The following is a 20,678-nucleotide window of genomic DNA, read 5'->3' on the forward strand; positions in this document are numbered from 1 at the left end:
AAAGGATAGTTAACAGTCTGAGATAAACTTAATTTAAAAGCGTGGGGGATTTTCATGGGAGACTGCCTATCTATTAATTCTTTTTATAAAAAAGGGGCGGGGAGTGACCGTTTACATTAAATTGTATAGACTGCAGGAAGAGTAAACCAAAAAGGATATCATGCACATCTTTTTAAAGCTTAAAACGTGTGTTCAGTAAAACGTTCATTTCTGTTTTTGAGCAACGTTTTTGCTGAACCAGTGAAAGGCGGTGTCGGCAGGGTCACTGGAGGGCAGACCCCAGAGGGCAAAGCCATCCTGCCGGGCAGCAGTGTTTCACCGTGGTGGAGGGGGAGAAACGGCGGCAAAAAACGTGAACTGGACCCCCGGCAGAGAGCTGAAGCTGCGGGCCGGGGGTCTGGACCTGCAGTCCGGCTGCGCCAAGACTGCACGGGTGTCAGGAGGTAGGCAGCGAGAGCGACGGGGCCGCGCGAGGACGCCGCTGGCCTCGCGGGGCGGGGGCGGGGCGGGGCGGGTCGCAGGCTGATGACGCGGCGGGGCTGGTGGAGTAGCCGCCACTTCCTGCAGCCGCCGGCCGGGGCCGCTCGCAGCACTCAGCGCCGGAGCCGGGAGCCCGCGGCCGCCGCCATGTCCCATCAGACCGGCATCCAAGGTAACGGCGCCGGCGCTGCCTGCGGGGAAGGGACTCTTGGGAGGCCCCCGGCGAGCCGGGCGGGCGGCGGGATGGGCAGGGCCGGAGTCGGTCCCGGAGCACAGGGAGTCGGTCTCGGGGACGAGCCGGGCCTCTGCGCCTCTCCGCGCTCTCGTGTCCCGGGCGCTCCCGGCCTGCCACCCTCCCAGCCCGGGCCGGCCGCCGCCACGTTGCCGATGGACCCGAAATTCGCCGGAGCGAAGGAAATGGCTTTCCGCGGCGGCCGGGGTGAAGGGGGCGTGCCTGCCGCCGCCGCCGCCGCCGTTAGCCCAACTTTCCCCTTTTTTATCGGACTGGGAAGACCTGGAACCGTGGAGGCGACTGGGGCTCTTTTTGCTGTCGAGAGACGGGCGAATTTTCTTTTTCACGGTCCAACTTTAGAGTTGTTACAAGATTTGGATTATGAAAAGAAAGATGCGGGAATCTTTTTCATTTCCAGTAAGGGTGCTTCCCAAACTCTTCCGCATTTTCTTCCAAAATTGGAACATCAACACCGTTGTCTGTATCTTGAGTATGAGGCGTCTTGGTTGTTCTTAGATACTACCCAGGGAACTGAAAAGTTTGATCTGTATGGTTGCGTTTAATCGTCCCGGGCAGGCAGTTGAATGTGCAATTATAATTCACCTGTATTATTTCCTGGTTTGAAAATGGGCGGTCTGAAAGCGCTCACCTCATCAGAATCAAATATGTCCCGGGTTACTCGCGATCACTTAACGAGTTGTAATGTAAACACAAGCTCCTCCTGTTAATGGACAAAGAATCTTTTCCCCAGATAAACGTCTAATTGTGTTTTGTTCTTAAGGGCCTTTGACACCACCCCACACCTCCTCCTGCACGCACAAACACAAGCAAAACAGTCGCAAATCTAAAAGCATTGTTTTGTCTGCGTTAGTTTTGATATATATAATTATTGACTTTCATGCTTGAGCGTTATAGCAAGCACTACTAAACAGTGGTTCTTGTTCTCAATATACAACTCAAGAATAAAATTAGAACGAAATTGAAGCTTTAATAGCACAAGGGATAGGTTATTAAATATATATTTGCTCAGTGAGATTACTGCAGGTTTTTAAGAAATATGAATTAGAGAAGTATGACCAGAAGTACGAGCTTGAATGAATTGTTGTCTTTTTCTTTAATCAGGATACGGTGTTTGACGTTAATTGTTGTTTTTAAAGGTGAAAATGTAAAAATGAATTGATGAAGGAGGTGTGTTTGTTTATTATAAGCTTGAAATTGGACCAGAAGAGAGTGAAAGCAGGTTTTCAGCATTTTTCAAACAAGCAATAAAGGTGTTTTTCAAAATTGTGATTTGTGATTATTGGGTTTGAGAAACTTTAATATATTCATTCCCAGTGTAAATTTCTGCTATGGAATTATCTAGGTAAAACAGGTTAGAATTAATATACTTTTAAAATATGTTTATGTTTCTTAGCTGTATACAATGTCTACTGTTACACCTTTTAATTTTTGTAATTCAAATTACTGATAAGAGAATACTGCATCTTCAAGATGTTTTCTTTGTATTACATTTCATTTTTTCCCTATTCAAGTAGCATCAGAAAGTATTAATACGTAAGTATTAAAAATAGGTTTACTTTTCTGTATCTTTTTCCACAGCAAGTGAGGATGTTAAAGATATTTTTGCCAGAGCAAGAAATGGAAAATACAGACTTCTGAAGATATCGATTGAAAATGGTTAGTTAAGCATTTTTAAATGTTGTTTGTCCTTGGATTATTGGCTGTTGTATTTTTAAACTTCTAAATCATTGTCAGTGATTTGGACTATTAATAAATGTGAAGCAGGTTCAGAGCTCGCCTTTAGTTAACTTGGCTCCTCTACATTTTGGACATGTCCTACGGGCCCCTGCTTACTTTACCTTCTGCATTCTGTAGTTGACTCTCACGGAAACAAAAAGATGTTGTTTTTGGTGTGACATCTTCCTCTTACACTTTTTGTGTCTCAGTTTCTGTACCACAGTTTGTATCTGATATCAGTGCTTGCATCTCTGGAATGAAAATCAGTAACAGGTGATTATCCCACACAAAAGAAAAGTTACTTGTGAATTGTTATTCAGTAAAGTTAGTTTTGAGGTAGAAAGGAAGGATTTTAAACTCTCCCGTTTTCTCAACCTGATTGCAGTGTATGCTGCAGAAATGATTCCCCTTTCTTGTTATGGGAAAAAGTTCTGAGTGTAACAGACTATAAATCGATACCTTCAAAATAAAGCTGTACGTAGGGAAATTCACTGGGTGGGAGAGTCTTTTAATTCAGCTGGTTTGAGTGTGAATAATTAATATTATAACTAATTAATCTCAAATGAATATGTTAAAATATTCCATTGACCTAATTTCTTAAATACCTTAAATATTTTGCTTTGGAAAAATACCTTGTTCTTTCGTAAACTGGAAGTAAATCTAATTTGCATTCCATTTTCTCTTATATATTAAAAATACCAAAATAGTTTGAAAAATAGGCAGTTGTTCTACATACGTTAACACACTCAACAAGAATAAACATATACTGGAAAGCAGCATATTTTAGAATATCACTATTTTCTGGTTTTATTTTTGTTTTGAGAAAATTTTTTAAATAAGGAAATTATGAATAAATAACAATACCTCCATCTCTTCTTAAATTATTAACTGCTAACATTTTTATCATATTTGCTTCAAGCCTTTTGTAATTTAATGTTGTTGTAATATAATATAAGAACATTCGCTTTAAACAGTTTTACTTCCTGACCTTCTCCTGAGACAACTATGTTAGGAACCTTATTTTTGTTCAATCTGTTTTTTATATGTATCCCTAAATAACATATAGTGCTGTTTAGAGTTTTTAAGTTCACATAAACTGACATCTTTTTCTGCATCATTCCTTTTCCTGTAAACATTGCTTTTATAATTAGTTTTGATAGAGGCTCACTAATTCTTTTTAAATATGAATAGAATTGTATAATATGATTATGCCACATATTATATGTCCATTCTCTTATTGATGAATATTTAGGCTATTTTCAGTTTCCACTGTTATTTTATAGTGCTGCAGTGAACACCTTGGTATATATGTGCAAGAGATTCTCTATGCAGAGTACATTAGCAGTTTCACTTGATTCGCCCAATAATGCCTCAAAGTGGCTGTACCAATTTGTTTCTGGACAAATATTAAAATTTGTAGCATTATGGCCAAATAGGAGCTAAACCTGTTTTTATTTAGTATTTCTTAACGGTACAATTCAGTGTTTAATTTCAGAAATTATACCTTTGAGCGGTAGGACACTTAGTTAAATATATTTTGTTGATAATTTATAGCATAAATATTTGGACAATAGAATATAATCACCCTCTCTTCAGCCATCCAACTCAACTATTTATAATCATTTTTGTACGTTCCTTTCTTGTGTTTATAACATTATTTTAACTATGCTAGTTATAATTTTTATATCTGTTTTTAATATTGCTTTATATTATATTTATTTTCTGTGTTACAACCTTTGCCCTTTCTATATTTTGATGTGAATAATAGCAATTAAGAACTAACTATTAATTTGTTCTTCTATTCTTCATTATTCTACCATTTGGCATTTTAAACCATTTATATATCTTTTAAAAATTGTTCTTCATAGAGAAACTTGTGGTTGGAGCGTGTAGGCAGCCTTTAGATTCCTGGGATAAGGATTATGATTCCTTTGTTTTACCCCTGTTGGAGGACAAACAACCGTGCTACGTATTATTCAGGTTAGATTCTCAGAATGCCCAGGGATATGAATGGATATTCATTGCGTGGTCTCCAGACCATTCTCATGTAAGTAATTTTTTGGTTACTTATTTAACATTAAAAGCTAGAAAATTTTTTTCTGAAATATTCCTAGGCCAAGAGAAAGTTAAGAAGCAACAGTCATATCTCATAGATGGGAATGATCATGGAAAAAATCCTTGTGATTGGTAATGTAGAATCAGGGGTAATGTACTTAGATTCAGAAATCTTGACCTTGATTGAAATCAGTAGAATTATTATTGATTTTAAATTGAAAAATTTGTGGCAATTATAAATGACTCTGTGGACCTCTGAAGAATGAAGGTTACTATTTTGAGAGTAATAATTGAAATAATTCTTATAGAACTAACTGAACATTTTATTAAATATTCTTAATAGCTACCATTCAAGTGATGGGCATGCACACAAACAAGTATTTCTCTTAGGAGAGTTAGTAGACTGATTAATAGAATAAAATAAAAAGCTAGTGTATGGATACTGCTCAATATTTTAAAAATTAATTCTCTTGTTTATTGTAGAAAAATAATTTTAAAAGTTATGTAGATATCATTCTCAAAAGTCATCACTTCCTATTTAATTCTGTATATGCTGTCTGAAAGAAATACTGGATTTGCCAGTACAAAATTATGAAATGATTTCTATTGGTTGGCAGTTATCTTTAGTAGTTTTCCATAGATGCTATCATACTCTTTAATAATAGTATATACTGTAGTTCTTTTCTACTTTGTCCCTCATAGAATGGTTTATGCCATAGTTATGCCACGAATATTTGATTCTTAAACAACTAAATAAGTAGCGTCTGACCTAGACTTGTTTTGAGTAAAATGTCATTATCAAGTTTACTTCATTTCAGTGATTTTAAAATAGTGTTTTAAGTAGTTTTTTTAATTCCTGAATTCATTTTATACTTTGACAAAAATGAATGATTTTCTAAAATTTAGTTTTTTTCTACTTTTCAAAAAATGTGACTTATAAATTGAAGTCTTCCTTAGTAGCTGTTGATATTTTAGATGCTGATGTTATGATGGTTATTTGTATATACATATTTTAACATGTTATAGTCAACGGACTTCAGCTTTGTCACAGTTTAATTTCTTTTTAATGTGCTTGAAGATTTTCATACATTTATAAAGTGCTTTCTTTTGTAATGATAGTTTTCATCTATAAACTTACAAGTAAACTTTCACAATTACTAGGTTCGTCAAAAAATGTTGTATGCAGCAACAAGAGCAACTCTGAAAAAGGAGTTTGGAGGTGGCCACATTAAAGATGAAGTGTTTGGAACAGTAAAGGTACAAAACTTATACTTTTATGTAGATTCTGCATGTTGCACCGAGGTAATGGGATAGTTAATGTGAATTATGACTGGTGAATTGGTAAACATAAAGAATAAGAGAAAATATTACGTTTCATATGATATGCAAGTTAACTGAAACATCATACTTACACTTTTAAAATATGTTGGAATCTCCTCTGTTAGTCTTCAAACACTAGAATATCCCTTGGAGATCATTTAGTTCAACCTCTCATTTAGTTCAACCTTTTCATTTTAACGATGTGGAGATAGGCTCAGAAAAATGAGAGACTACTTAAAAGAGATAGTAGGTTTTAGATATTTTGTATGTTTACACTTATGCTGTGGAAGCAATAGCTGTATTAATGGAACTAGAACATTGAGGCAGGTAAATTGATTGATAATTAATTGGGGTAATTGTTGATTAATAAATTTAGTTAAGTTATGGTTAAGAATTTACTCCATTATAAAATCTGTATGGTAAATACATGTATATAGATATACCCCCAAATTAAGAAAATTACAGTGTATTTTTTCAACAGGTTTTTTGTTTTTTAGAGCTTTTACTGTGATTCAGGGAGTAATGTATTCTGGTGGATAGAGCACGAGACTAGATGGGTATCCTTTGCTTATTCACATCAGTTGTGAAGTGGCCTGGTTTCTCAATTCTATTCTCAGTCTTCCAAACCACAAAATTTTGATGAGAAGTAAACTTCTTTGGAATATTTTTTATTTTAAATAAGAACTGTAATTATTTGCTATGAATAATTGTAGAGAAATTATATAATTCATTACAGTACAGAATTCAGAATCTGAATATGTTGATTATTGAATAACTATGGGGCAGGCTTCCCCAGGTTAATTATAATTGTCCTATAGACTTGAAGCATGATCAGGTTTGTCATGTGGCTGGCGTTACCACCATCACACTCACAAAAGATCTAATAATTGTAAAGCTTTAGGAAATGAAGTGTAGCTAATCCCCTTAAAACTTTTGAAACCTGTAGAATAGAATTTTTTTTTAAAAAAAGAAGTAATAAAATTATTGTTACTGTTTATTTTTAGTTAAAATATTTTCTGTTAAATTAATGATTTTGTTTTCCTAAAGTAGCCTCACAACTAGTAACAGTCAGTTTCTGTGCTCACAGGAAGATGTGTCATTACATGGATATAAGAAATATTTGCTGTCACAGTCTTCTCCTGCCCCACTGACTGCAGCTGAAGAAGAATTACGACAGATTAAAATTAATGAGGTATTATTACCATTTTGAAACCTTGCAAGATTCTAAGTGATTAAAAATATTGTATTTTTAATTAATCGATGAAGAGGTAACTAGAGAATAAATAAGTTAGATAGCTTACATTTATTCTGTTCAGTTTAGAGACAAGACTGACAAGACTGTGCTCAATGTGTCTTCAGGAAAAAGTTAAAAGTGAATATTAAACTTCATGTCAGTTTCATAAATAGCTTTCTCCTGTCTTTATAATGTAGGTTATAGATTAGTAATCTTCCTGTGAGAAGTACAACTGTTTTTAACTTTGTACTTTGAATACTAAATATCGATAAATGGGAAAAGTATGTGTTACCCATGTAGTGTGAGGGATATTATATCTAATGAGGTTGCCTGAAGAAGGTTTGTTTTGTTATTTCAGAGAATACTGACGACTAAAGAGAGTAAAACATAAATGCTGTAGTGTGTTTAGGATTTCTAGAGGCTCTATAAATTTACTTCTATGGACATTACTTGGATGGGTGTGTGCATATATATAGATATATATGGGAGATGGTTATTTGAGTACTTGTTTAGCATATTAGAGTCAATAAATTTCATCCATATTATAGTTTATCATATTTCTAATGTGTTTACTGCAGCAATTCTAAGTTAGAATAGCTACTGTATTTCTAACGGAATTTTATAGAAAAGAACAAGTAGCAGAAACTACTATTCACTTGTCTGAGTAACAGACTAATAAGAATCAGTCTGAAAAGTGATTGAATATTATTTAATATTGACCTGATAGCAAGGATCTATCTTTATATTATTTTAACTCAAGTTATTTGAGTATGGATTTTTACATGGTTTTTTTTTTTTTTACAAGTTTGATAGTTTGTTTTATTCCTTGCAATCAGAACCCAGAGGATCTTATTGGGGTATGCATTTGCATATGTTCTATGATGTTTTCATTATACAATACCATTTATGCTGTAGAATCTCCATTCATTTTTTTTTAAAGTAAAATTTCTATTTGACTTTGTTGCAACACTGCAAATGAGACCCTATACTATGCTGTCATTTACTGAGTATAAAAGTCTTAAATATGTGCATTGAAAGCTTTCTTGACGTACTCTTCTCTTCTTCCGATACGTGCACACCCATGTTCTTAGTAATGAAAGCTCTAAGTGTGGAACTTCTGCAGTAGTATAATTTGTTGAGCTGTGTTGTGTCTTTGTATATTGTTTGTACTCCTTTCAACTCAGTGCATGGTGTTTGTGTTGCATTTTATGTCTAGCAGAACAAAGTAAAGTTCTATGCATATTATATTTATATCACACTGTTCATAAATTTTATCAAGTAAAACTTTGTAATTAAAAGTGTAATCTGAAGACACTTCTGAGAGCTTACGTAGCTCATGGCAATTGTGCCAAACCAAACATATAAGCAAAGCCCCACTAACATTGCACACTCAACTCAGATGTTCACTTCCGGCATTTTCATCAAAATGTGGCATACACTCTGCATGTTGACAAAGTGCTAGCAGAACCTGAAACAAATGTGAAAATTATTTGCTTTTTAAGTTCATAGTGTTTTAATTGTTAATTTTAATTATATTAAAATGGGCAAGGGTGGAATGACCCTCACTCTGTAGAGGTTGGGTTTTCTTCTCTTTGCCATCTGACACTGCTAAATGCTAAACTTCATCGGTAAATTGAATCTGTCATACTAGGTACAAACTGACGTGAGTGTGGACACTAAGCATCAAACACTACAAGGAGTAGCATTTCCTATTTCTCGAGAAGCTTTTCAGGCTTTGGAAAAATTGAATAACAGACAGCTCAACTATGTGCAGTTGGTAAGAGATATAATGATTATTATGAAATGGCTTCACTTTTTGGTATCTATGGCTTGTATAAGGTTTGTTTTTAATGGATTTTAAATCTTTTTATTTGCTTCCTTTTTATTTTTTATTCATTTTTTTTTAAACTACAAAAGCAATATATATTCACTGTGGAAAAAGTGAAATTGTGTAAGTTTCCCCTTGTCTCCTTGTTTTTTAATTTATAAATTTTAAATTTCTGTGTATCTGTCTTAATAAATGCATTTTGTTTCTTATTGACAGGAAATAGATATAAAAAATGAAATTATAATTTTGGCCAACACAATAAATACAGAACTAAAAGATTTGCCAAAGAGGATTCCCAGAGATTCAGCACGTTATCATTTCTTTCTGTATAAACATTCCCATGAAGGAGACTATTTGGAGTCTATAGGTATATGATACTTTTTTTTTTTTAACGTAATACTTTGTTTGCTGATTGATATTTCATCACTATATTCTTTCTTATTTCTTGGCCAGAGGGCTTAGTTGTAGCTTTATGAGGTTTAGTGTGTGCTTTAATTGATATGCTGCTAATTGGATTTATTATTATTTTAATTTAGTTTTTATTTATTCAATGCCTGGATACACATGCAGTATAAGAGAACGGATGCTGTATTCTAGCTGCAAGAGCCCTCTGCTAGAGATTGTAGAAAGACAACTACAAATGGATGTCATTAGAAAGGTAATTACCTATCTATTTATTTATCTAATTTATTTTATCTAATTTATCTTATTAATATATTTAATACCTACCTATTTATTTTTAATTTTTCAGTTTTTGTTACATTTTTATTGTCTTTCGTGTAGTTCGTGATGTATTGTGGTTTATAAATGAAAGTTTTTTTTTCTTATTCTCATCATAAATCCTTAGGAACTCCTCTAAGTGCTTGAGGACGGCCTATCATGACCCCAGTCTCCCTGTAGATCTGTATTCTCTAATGTGTAGCCACAAGCTACATGTGGCTATTTAAATTTAAATATATATAAAAATTAAACGAAATTTAAAATTCAGTTCCTTAAAAGCACCAGCCACATTTCAAGTGCTCATTTTAGCCACATGTGGCCAATGGCACTGTGTTGGATGGTGCAGAATTTAGAGAACATTTCCGTATTGCAGGAAGTTTTGCTGGATGGTGCTACTCAAGCTGCATACTTGTGATTGTCTCAAGACTTTATTAATAAGGAACTACAGTCTCTATTTATAACTGAACCATGGGGTGGTTGAGAATCTTTCCAGTTGTTGGGAAAGGAGAGAATGGGCATAAACATGAATTTTGGGAGCTACGTTTCCTTAAATTTATTTTCTTAAATGCAGGTGAGGCATGGGAAAAGATATGGTTTATTCTTGAGCCCTTCAACTCTTAAAACACAGGTCCTTACAAATTACCAGTGTTTTAGGTACTGAGCCCTTTAAGAGCTTTTTAAGTTCTTAAGAATCACTTTCTATAGCAGGGGCTGGCTGACTTTTTCTACCAGAAGACCAGATAGTAAATATTTTAGGCTTTGCCAGGCCACATATGGTCTTTGTCACATATTCTTCTTTGTTTTATTATTTTGTTTGTTTTTACAATCCTTTAAAAATGTAAAACACTCTCTTAACTTGAGCAGATTTGGCCTGCAGGCCATCGTTCGCCAGCCCGTGTTATAGAGTGATTTCAAGTGACCCAAGTGATGAAAGGGCCATGAGTAATGTTTCTTGAAAATATGTAGTGTACCAAAGCAGAACAACTTAAGAATATAGTGGTGATTCCTACTGTACTACTTTTAAACATTAGTTAAATTGGAGAAGAAAGAGAGAACCAAATAGAAAATGAGTATAGCTAATTATATATTCAAGCAACTCATTTAGCTCCCTCCTCCTCCCCCCAAATAAGATGAAAGTGAACTATTTTCACATGGTCCTTGGTTCTCTCTTGCTGGAATGAGTATTATGCACTTATTGGTGAGCGTTCACACCTGAAAACTGGCTCATTGCTTGTATTAGGTATTTTTTTTTTAACATCTTTATTGGAGTATAATTGCTTTACAATGGTGTGTTAGTTTCTGCTTCACAACAAAACGAATCAGTTATATATATACATATGTTGCCATATCTCTTACCGCTTGCGTCTCCCTCCCTCCCACCCTGCCTATCCCACCCCTCCAGGCTGTCACAAAGCACCGAGCTGATCTCCCTGTGCTATGCGGCTGCTTCCCACTAGCTATCTACCTTATGTTTGGTAGTGTATATATGTCCATGCCTCTCTCGCGCTTTGTCACAGTTTACCCTTCCCTCTCCCATATCCTCAAGTCCATTCTCTAGTAAGTGTGTGTCTTTATTCCTGTTTTACCCCTAGGTTCTTCATGACATTTTTTTTTCCTTAATTTCCATATATATGTGTTAGCATACAGTATTTGTCTCTCTCTTTCTAACTTCACTCTGTATGACAGACTCTAGGTCTATGCACCTCATTACAAATAGCTCAATTTCGTTTCTTTTTATGGCTGAGTAATATTCCATTGTATATATGTGCCACATCCTCTTTATCCAAATCTGTATTAGGTTTTGAATGTTGTGTTTTCTCACATTGCATCACACTTTGCTAATTTTATCTCTTACAGATCGAGATAGACAATGGGGATGAGTTGACTGCAGACTTCCTTTATGAAGAAGTACACCCCAAGCAGCATGCACATAAACAAAGTTTTGCAAAACCAAAAGGTCCTTCAGGAAAAAGAGGAATTCGAAGACTAATTAGGGGTCCAGCTGAAACTGAAGCCACTACTGATTAAAATTATTACAATACTAGTTTTTTTAAAAGTCCAGCTTTTAGTACAGGAGAACTGAAATCATTCCACGTTGATGTATAGTAGGGGAAAAAATTGTACTTTTTGAAAATCAGCACTTTTCACTTCTGTGTGTTTTTAAATTAATGTTATAGAAGACTCATGATTTCTATTTTTGAGTTAAAGCTAGAAAAGGGTTTGACATAATGATGTTTAATTTCATCACAGTTTTCATAGAGTGATGATTCCACACTTTCACATAGTTCTTAAAATTTTATAGAGTTGGGCCAATTCCAGAAAATCTAAAGTAAGATACAATTCTTATTACTCTTCGGTGATACATCACTTTTTTTTCTTCAAGGGAGAGAGGAAGACCTTAAAATATTCATTCCACTTAATGAATATGTTAAGGACCAGATTAGATTATTTTCTAAGCTGAAAACTTCATGTGCCTAGGAAAAGGTGCTCTGAAGAGCAGTGCTCACTCAGACTTGTGAGATCATGTCTACAACTTTTAGAAACAGTGCTTTATTGCAGCAGTCTTTTCTATTTGACTTTTTCATTTTTTAAATGGCATTAAAATTTCAGAAAATCAACTCACTCTGAAACATTAAGGGTACCAGATATATACTTCAGGATTTCTGATGATGTTGAAAGACACATTGAAACTGCTTTAGTAAATGCTCTTTCTAGTGCTTTAAAAATTTTCCATTTCAAAAGTAAGTCATTTCATTATAGGTAGTGTGAGACCAAATATTTATGTCCAGTTGAATATTAAATTAATATTCAAAAGCAAACAAAACTAAAGTCAACAATATTGAAAAAGTTTTAAACCAATTGATTTCTCTCTAAAACCATATATTTATAGGCAAATATTCAGATTTAACAAAATTATTTTAAAGTCCTAGTACTCATCAGCCTAACACAGATAAACAAATCTTGTTTCAATTTATATCTTATTTCAAAACACAGTTAACTGTTTTCTACAGCTTTGCATTTTCAATTACAACCTACAGAGATTTTGAGCCTCCTTTTCTCTGATACTTGAAATAGAGGGAGCTAGAAAACTTCACCATGTTTAATCTGATAAACCTGCTGCAAGAGCCATAATTTAGAGGACTTTTCTAAACGAACTGTGGGGATCCGGGATTTAGAATTTCTTGATCTAAACTTTATGCTGCATAGAACAGATACCAGAAATGTACATTTCATAGTATAAAATATGAAACACTCATTTTTACACTTTATTATCTAAGGTAATATATGCACCTTTCAGAAATTCAATGTGTGTTCAACTAAAAGCATGTTAGAATAATTATGAGTTGACAGATTTTTTTGTTTTCTAGAATTAAGAGTGTGTGGGGTTTTGTTTGTTTACAAATAATCAGACTATAATGCAAAATAATTGACGGTAATGTTGCACTTGTTTATGAAAGATGTAGTTTAAGTTTTTCCGTGGGTGCACACATAGACACACATACACACAAACTACTGCATTGAGAATCCTGGAGCTGTGTTGTCGACCATAGGCCAAGCTGCTGAAGGTGTTATTTTCGGTCAGGAAGAAAGTTAACCTGTCATGAAGGTATAAAATAATTTAGTAGTGAATGTTTTTCTTTACCATCCATGTGCAATTATGCTCTTAAACTCTATTACACTACATGAAAGTAAGTGGACATTCCAGAATATAGATGTGATTATATAATCTTAAACTAATTATTATTAAACCAATGATTGTTGAAAATCAATGATGCATTTGTTATAGAGTATAACTCATCGTTTATGTTTTAGGTGATGTCATCATAACAATAGAAGGTGAATAAAGTATTCCCAGTGAATTTATATAGCAGTGAAGAATTACATGCCTTCTGTGGACATTTTATAAGTGCGTTTTATATTGCAATAAAATTTTTTTCTCTAAATTGTGTACTAAATTGGTTTTCTAGTATAACCTTGTTTTTTTTTTTTTTTGGATAAGTCTGCATAATGCAATACCTGGTGATAGGTTAGATAGCCCATTCATCTATTTGTTAATTAACCTATCTAAATCAAAAAGGATTTTAAATAGTTTGAAACCTAAGCAAGTTGTGTCAATAGAGTGCTTTCGCAGATTAGAACTTTTCCACTACTGCAGCAGTAATGGAAACGTCATGAGTTAGTTCCTACTGTGATAGCAGCAACCCAGTACAATAGGGTGACCGACATACTTGACAGTAAGCTGTTAAAAGACATTCACCCAGCAAATACTGAGTGCATTCCAGTTTGCAATTCAGTATCAAATTGATCCTTTTTATTAGAGCTATATTACAAGATGGATGTCTTTGGTAGCAGTTTCACCAAGACAGAACTGTCCTTAAAAGGTCTGATTTTGAGAACTATTTTAAAAAGTTAAGTTCTTTATGGCATTTCTACTCAGAACTAAAATCATGTGCCTGAGGTTCACATTGTAGTTTGGTATAAATCCTTCCACACGTTTTCTTTGCATATACAACCATATGTTATGAGGATTGGAGTTTTTTTTTAAGTACTGATTCTGGGGCTTCATCTCCAGAGATTTTGATGAGTAAGTGGGCCCAGGAGTCACCTAGTTACACAGATGATTCATGTGTAGCCATGACTGGGTACAGTTTGTCTTAAATGATATAAAGTGAGGGTTTCCCCCCGTTCAGTCAACAAACTTTCTAAGTATTCCTGTATATTGGTCTATAGTGGTTACGATGAAAGGTAACATCTCAGAAAAAAATGTAGCCCTCACTCTTGCCCACTAACTTCTGCATGACTTGGCCCATGGCTATCTCCACCTCCCTTGATCAGTCTGCTGCAGCTCAGCTGCTGGCTGGACCTCTGAAGGACCAGGCACACTGCTGCCTCAGGAACGCTGAGTGTACTGTTCCTCACACTGGCTTCCTCTACCCCAATATCTACGTGTCTTCCTCCCTCAATGCAGGTCTCTGCTCAAGTGTACTCCCTGTCCTCTCACCTTAATCTGCTTTATTTTTCCTCAAAGCACTTAGGAATTATATATCTATGTATATATATTGGTTGTCTCCTCCACTAAAATACAAGTTTGATGGAGGAAAGAGACTTGGTTTTATTCACTGATGCATCCTCAGCACGTGGAACAGTGTCTAGGACATAGTGGATATTTTATTTGTTGAATAAATAAAAGAATTAGATTTTACCTTTCCTTGGACAGTGGGGAAGGGAGCACATTGAAGCAGTGGTAGGTTCAGCACAGAGGCTCTGGCTTCTGCTGCTGTATTTCTGGGCAGAGCAAACATCACTAGCACTGACACAACCTCTTGCCCTTGGAAGATTATAGGTTCTACCCCAGGAGACTCCAGTACTGACTCATTCCTGAGCAGCAAGTGTCTTCCCGTGGGGATCCTCATTCAGCTGACTCTGTTCTGGGAAGACCAAAGGCTAAGTTCTACTAAATGGCTAATGCTGACCCACTACCATCTGCATTTGCTAGAATTCAGTCTGGCCGTAGTGCCTTATAAACCTCCGGACGCTTAACAGGAAGAGGTGCTTTTCTGAGGTGTGGGGGGGGAGTATATTTTATTTACATTTTAAAAATCTGATAACTAATATCTTTTCCTCCTTTTCAGCCCCAGAGACTTGGGAACGGAAAGAACAGGAACTTCAAAAACCTACTTCTCACACAGAAGCACACACCACCATGGCTTACACCAGCAAAGGAAGAGAAAGAGGTCTGAACCTCCCTCTGAAGGATCCTCCAGGTCTGGGGGAGGGGGAGGGGGAGGGAAGAGGGAGGGGTCGAGGGATGGGTCTCTTAAGAAAGGGACAGGGTTTCCTTGGTGGCGCAGTGGTTGAGAGTCCGCCTGCCGATGCAGGGGACGCGGGTTCGTGCCCCGGTCCGGGAAGAGCCCACATGCCGCGGAGCGGCTGGGCCCGTGAGCCATGGCCGCTGGGCCTGCGCGTCCGAAGCTTGTGCTCCGCAACGTGAGAGGCCACAACAGTGACAGGCCCGCGTACCGCAAAAAAAAAAAAAAAAAAACGGAAAGGGACAGAGAGAGGGCAAGTCAGTTTGAAGGGGTTGGAAAGTTCTTCGTGGCCCCTCCCCTCCTCTTCCTTCTTATGTTACCTCCTGTGCTGGTTTCCCTGTGCCCCCTCCACATTCATGCCTTCATGAATGGGGGTTAAATTAATTTCTTATTCTCCTATTATCAAGCTGTATGGATAAGAGCACATGGATCATATTTTTGCACACGTGTGTGTGTGGGTGTGAGAGAGAGAGAGAGAGAGAGAGAGAGATGCTGTCACTTCCTGGCTATATGACTGAATCAGTTATGTATTGCTACCATACTAATGCATGACCAATTACCCCCAGATGTAGGGGTTTAAAACAGCAATTATTTTCTACATGTCTCCGGTTGGCTGACCTCTCTCACATCTGTGGTCTGCTGGCAGGTTGGCTGGTCTGGGATGACCTCATCTGAGATGACTTTTCTCTGCTGAGCATGGTTTCAGCAGCAGCATGTTAGCCCTGGCTTGTTCTCATGGCAGTGGCAGCGTCCCATGACAGAGAAAGTGAAAAGTGGTGCACAGGGGCTCTGGAGGCCCAGGCTTGGAACTGAAACGTCACTTTTCCTGCAGTCTATTGACCACAGCAAATTACAAGGCCATTCTTGATATAAGGACTAGGGAAATGAAATTTACCTCTTGATGGGAAGAATTACAAAACCATATTGTAAAGGGCATGGATCTAGGGAAGAGTGGAGAATTGCAATCTAACACAATGAACATAAGGGAGAAGTTACTTAAATTTGGGGGCATCAATTTCCTCAATAAGAAAAAAATGGGACCTACATTATAGAGCTCTAAAATGTGATCATGCCCTTTAACATAATGCTTGGCATTAACAGTTAGCCCAGCAAATGACAGAGAAGATGATTATGATCAATATGATGACAGAGAGCATAGTAAAGGTTACAGGCTGATGTCAGATGCCTGAGTTAAAATTCCAGCTCTGCAATTTAATAGCTGCATAATCTTGGGCAAGTTACTTCACTTCAATTTCCTCATTTATAAAATGTGAATAATAATGTCATCAGATTCATAGGATTGTTATGAGAGATAAGTTAATATAGGGGAAGCATTTTGAATAGTCCTTAAATCATTTAATAAAAACAGTGCAACATATAATTTTTTAAAATTATAAGTTTATAAATTAATGTACATAACATTATTATTATTAATTATTCTTGGGATACTACGGGAACACAGAGGAGAGGCACCTACTTCTGCACGGGGAATCAGAAAAGACTGTGGAGTGGATACCAGCATTGAATTTTAAAAAACTGTTATGAGTTTGCCGGGTGGACAGCAGAGGGAAGAGCATTCAAAGCGGAATAGAAAGATGGACGACCATATGCCCAGATACACAGATGTCATGTTCAAGAAATTCCAGGAAGTGCAGTTGTTTGGGAGAAAGGTATAATATATTTCAGACTGGTTGGCTAAAGATGAGAACTACAAGAATCTATCCATATGCATATGGATGATATTTGAAACTCCATAAGTAGATAAGATACAAAGGTCTAGAAAGAAGAGTATCCAGGATAGAATCAATATTATTCTACTTAAACTAGGAAAATATTGGGTAATTCAGATCAAACCTTTCCCGGAGGAAAACTAGGGGAAAAATTCTGCTCAAAGGCATCAGTGTGCTACTAAGGTAGTGATGAAATATAGAACCAAGATACGGGAGAAAACATAAATCCAAAGAGATGAACCCAGTATGTAGGGCTACTACTTCCTTGGGACCATTTGCCAGTTCTGGGAGAAGCTATGAACAGATGTGTACATGTATTTTTTTAGTACCTGTGTTCAGTTCTTTTGGATACACACCCAGGAGTGGAATTGCTGTGTCATTGGTAATTCTATGTTTAACTTTGTGAAGAGCTACCAATCTATTTTCCACAATGGCTGCACCATTTATATTCCCATCAGCAATGTACAAAGTTCCCAATTTCCCCACATCCTCACCAATATTCGTAATAGCTATAGGGGTATCTCATTGTGGTTTTGATTTGTATTTCCCTAATGACTAATGCTGCTGAGCACCTTTTCATGTGCTTATTGGCCATTTGTATATCTTCCTTGGAGAAATTTCTATTCAGATCCTTTGCCTATTTTGAAATTATTTTTATTATTGCCTGTAAGAGTGTTTTGTATATTCTGGATAGTAGATTCTAATCACATATTATTTTCACATATGCCATTCTATTGATTGTCTTTTCACTTTCTTGGGTGACGTCCTTTGATACACAAAAGTTTAGAATTTTGGTGAAGTCCAATTTATCCTTTTTTTTTCTTTCTGTTTTTTCTGTACTCTTGGTGTCAGATTTAAGAAACAGTTGCCTAATCCAGGGTCACAAATATTTACACCTGTTTTCTTTTAAGAGTTTTGTAATTTTAGCTCTTACCTTTAGGTATTTCACCCATTTTGAGTTAATTTTTGTATATGATGTGAGGTAAGGGTCCTACTCATTCTTTTCCAGGTAGATATCCAATTGTTCCAGCACCATCTATTGAAGAAACCATTCTTTCCTCCATGGAATGGTCTTGGCAAACGATTGACCATATATGTAAGAGTTTAGTTCTGGACTTTCAATTCTATGTCATTGATCTATATGTCTGTCCTTATGCCAGCATCACAGTGTTTTGATTACTGTATTTTCATAACTGGGAAATGTGAGTCCTCAACTTTGTACTTCTTTTTTAAATAATATTTTGGCTATTCTTGGCTATTCTATATGATACTAACGGGGGGGAGGGGGGTGTTTGTTTTATTTTGTTTTAGATGGCCTTTATCAGATTGAGGAAGTTAAGTTACCTTCTATTCTTAATTGGTGAGTGTTGGATTTTGTCAAATGCTTTCTCTATTGATGTAATCATGTGGGTTTTGTCTTTTATTCTATTTAAATGGTGTTTTATAGTCACTGATTTTTGTATGCTGAACCAACTTTGCATTTCTGGGATACATTCTACTTGGTTTTGGTATGTAATCCTATTTATATGTTGCTGGATTCAGCTTGCTAGAATTTTGGGGGGAAATTTTTGTGTCTACTTTGGGCACTGCTTTTGCTGCATGAGTTTTGTTGTGTGTTTTTCATTCCTCTCAAAGTATTTTATAATTTGCCTTATGATTTCTTCTTTACTCATTGGCTATTTAAGAGTGTTTTGTTTAATTTACACATATTGGTGAATTCCCCAAATTTCCTTCTGTTATTAATTTCTAATTTCATTCTCCTGTGGTTGGAATACATGCTTTGTACGATTTAAATATTTTGAAATTCATTGAGATTTGTCCTATTTTCTGGAACCTGTAAATGCTCTGGACGTGGAGGCTCAGCGGCCATGGCTTACGGGCCCACCCACTCCATGGCATGTGGAATCTTCCCGGACCGGGGCATGAACCCATGTCCCCTGCATTGGCAGGTGGACTCTCAACCACTGCGCCACCAGGGAAGCCCGTTTTGGAAGATTTTTAATCGCAATTTCAATTTCATTACTTGTGATTAGTCTGTTTATATTTTCTATTTTTTCCTGGTTCAGTCTTGGAAGGTTGCACCTTTCTTAAAATTTTTCCATTTCTTCCAGGTTGTATATTTTATTGGCATAGAGTTGCTTGTAGTAGTCTCTTATGATTTTTTGTATTTCTGTGGTGTCAGTTGTAACTCCTCCTTTTTAATTTCTAATTTTATTGATTTGAGTCCTCTCCCTCTTTTTCTTGATGAGTCTGGCTAAAGGTTTACCTATTTTGTTTATCTTTTCAAAGAACCAGCTTTTAGTTTCATTAATTTTTGCTACTGTTTTCTTCACTTCTATTTCATTTATTTCTGCTCTGATTTTTGTGATTTCTTTACTTCTACTAGCTTTGGGTTTTGTTTGTTCTTTCTCCAGTCGCTTTAGGTGTGAGGTTAGGTTGTTTGAGATTTTTCTTTTTTCTTGAGGTAGGATTAATTTGCTGTAAAGTTTCTTAGGATTGCTTTTGGTGCATCCCATAGGTTTTGGGTCATGTGTTCTCATTGTCATTTGTTTCTATGTGTTTTTGATTTCCTCTTTGATTTCTTGAGTGATCTCTTTGTTATTTAGTAGCATATTGTTTAGTCTCCATATGTTTGTGTTTTTTATTGTTTGCTTTTTTTTTTTTTTTTTTTTTTTTTTGTTTTTTTGGGCGTTTTTTTTTTTTTTTTTTTTCTCTTTTTTGGCCAGGCTCCGGACATGCAGGCTCAGTGGCCATGGTTCATGGGCCCAGCCGCTCCATGGCATGTGGGATCTTCCCAGACCGGGGCATGAACCTGTGTCTCTTCCATCGGCAGGCAGACTCTCAACCACTGCACCACCAGGGAAGCCCACTGTGTTTTTTACACTATTTTTCCTGTAATTGCTTTCTAATTTCATAGCGTTGTGGTCAGAAAATATGCTTGATACAATTTAAATTTTCTTAAGTTTACCGAGGCTTGATTTGTGACCCAAGATGTGATCTATCCTGGAGAATGTTCCATGAGCACTTGAGAAGAAATTGTATTCTGTTGTTTTTGCATGGAATGTCCTACAAATATCAATTAAGTGCATCTTGTTTAATGTCATTTAAAGCTTGTGTTTTCTTATATATTTTCAGTTTGGATGATCTGTCCATTGGTAAAAATGGGGTGTTAAAGTCCCCTACTATGATTGTGTTACGGTCGATTTCCCCTTTTATGGCTGTTAGCATTTGCCTTATGTATTGAGGTTCCCTATGTTGGGTGCATAAATATTTACAATTGTTATATCTTCTGTTTGGATTGATCCCTTGATCATTACATAGTGTCCTTCCTTATCTCTTGTAACAGTCTTTATTTTAAAATCTACTTTGTCTAATATAAGTATTGCTACTCCAGCTTACTTTTCATTTCCATTTGCATGGAATATATTCTTCCATCCCCTCACTTTCAGTCTATATGTGTCTCTAGGTCTGAAGTGGGTCTCTTGGAGATAGCATATATATGAGTCTTGTTTTTGTTTCTATTCAATCAGTC

The 20,678-nt window shown here is 36.1% G+C and overlaps 1 protein-coding gene across 2 annotated transcripts in view; it reads left to right on the plus strand.

Moving 5' to 3' along the window:
• Positions 1–547: 547 nt before the first annotated feature.
• The window catches only part of TWF1 (twinfilin actin binding protein 1), a 32,273-nt gene continuing 12,142 nt past the window's right edge, over positions 548–20,678 (plus strand). The window contains exons 1-9 of one of the 2 annotated variants that reach the window (XR_003430075.1): positions 548–652; positions 2,312–2,389; positions 4,318–4,496; positions 5,666–5,761; positions 6,912–7,016; positions 8,710–8,835; positions 9,103–9,253; positions 9,423–9,544; positions 11,464–12,606. Coding sequence is in view for 1 of the 2 variants with exons in the window: in XM_027093506.1 (XP_026949307.1) it covers positions 628–652; positions 2,312–2,389; positions 4,318–4,496; positions 5,666–5,761; positions 6,912–7,016; positions 8,710–8,835; positions 9,103–9,253; positions 9,423–9,544; positions 11,464–11,634 (1,053 nt within the window). In the remaining variant the exon portion in view is untranslated. Of the gene's footprint in view, positions 653–2,311; positions 2,390–4,317; positions 4,497–5,665; positions 5,762–6,911; positions 7,017–8,709; positions 8,836–9,102; positions 9,254–9,422; positions 9,545–11,463; positions 13,551–20,678 lie in introns of those variants that run through there. The other variant, XM_027093506.1, reaches the window with a different exon arrangement.

This window comes from Aethalodelphis obliquidens, unplaced genomic scaffold (genome assembly GCF_003676395.1).
Source record: "Aethalodelphis obliquidens isolate GAN/ISIS:26980383/991018 unplaced genomic scaffold, ASM367639v1 scaffold84, whole genome shotgun sequence".
Taxonomy (NCBI): Eukaryota; Metazoa; Chordata; class Mammalia; order Artiodactyla; family Delphinidae; genus Aethalodelphis; species Aethalodelphis obliquidens.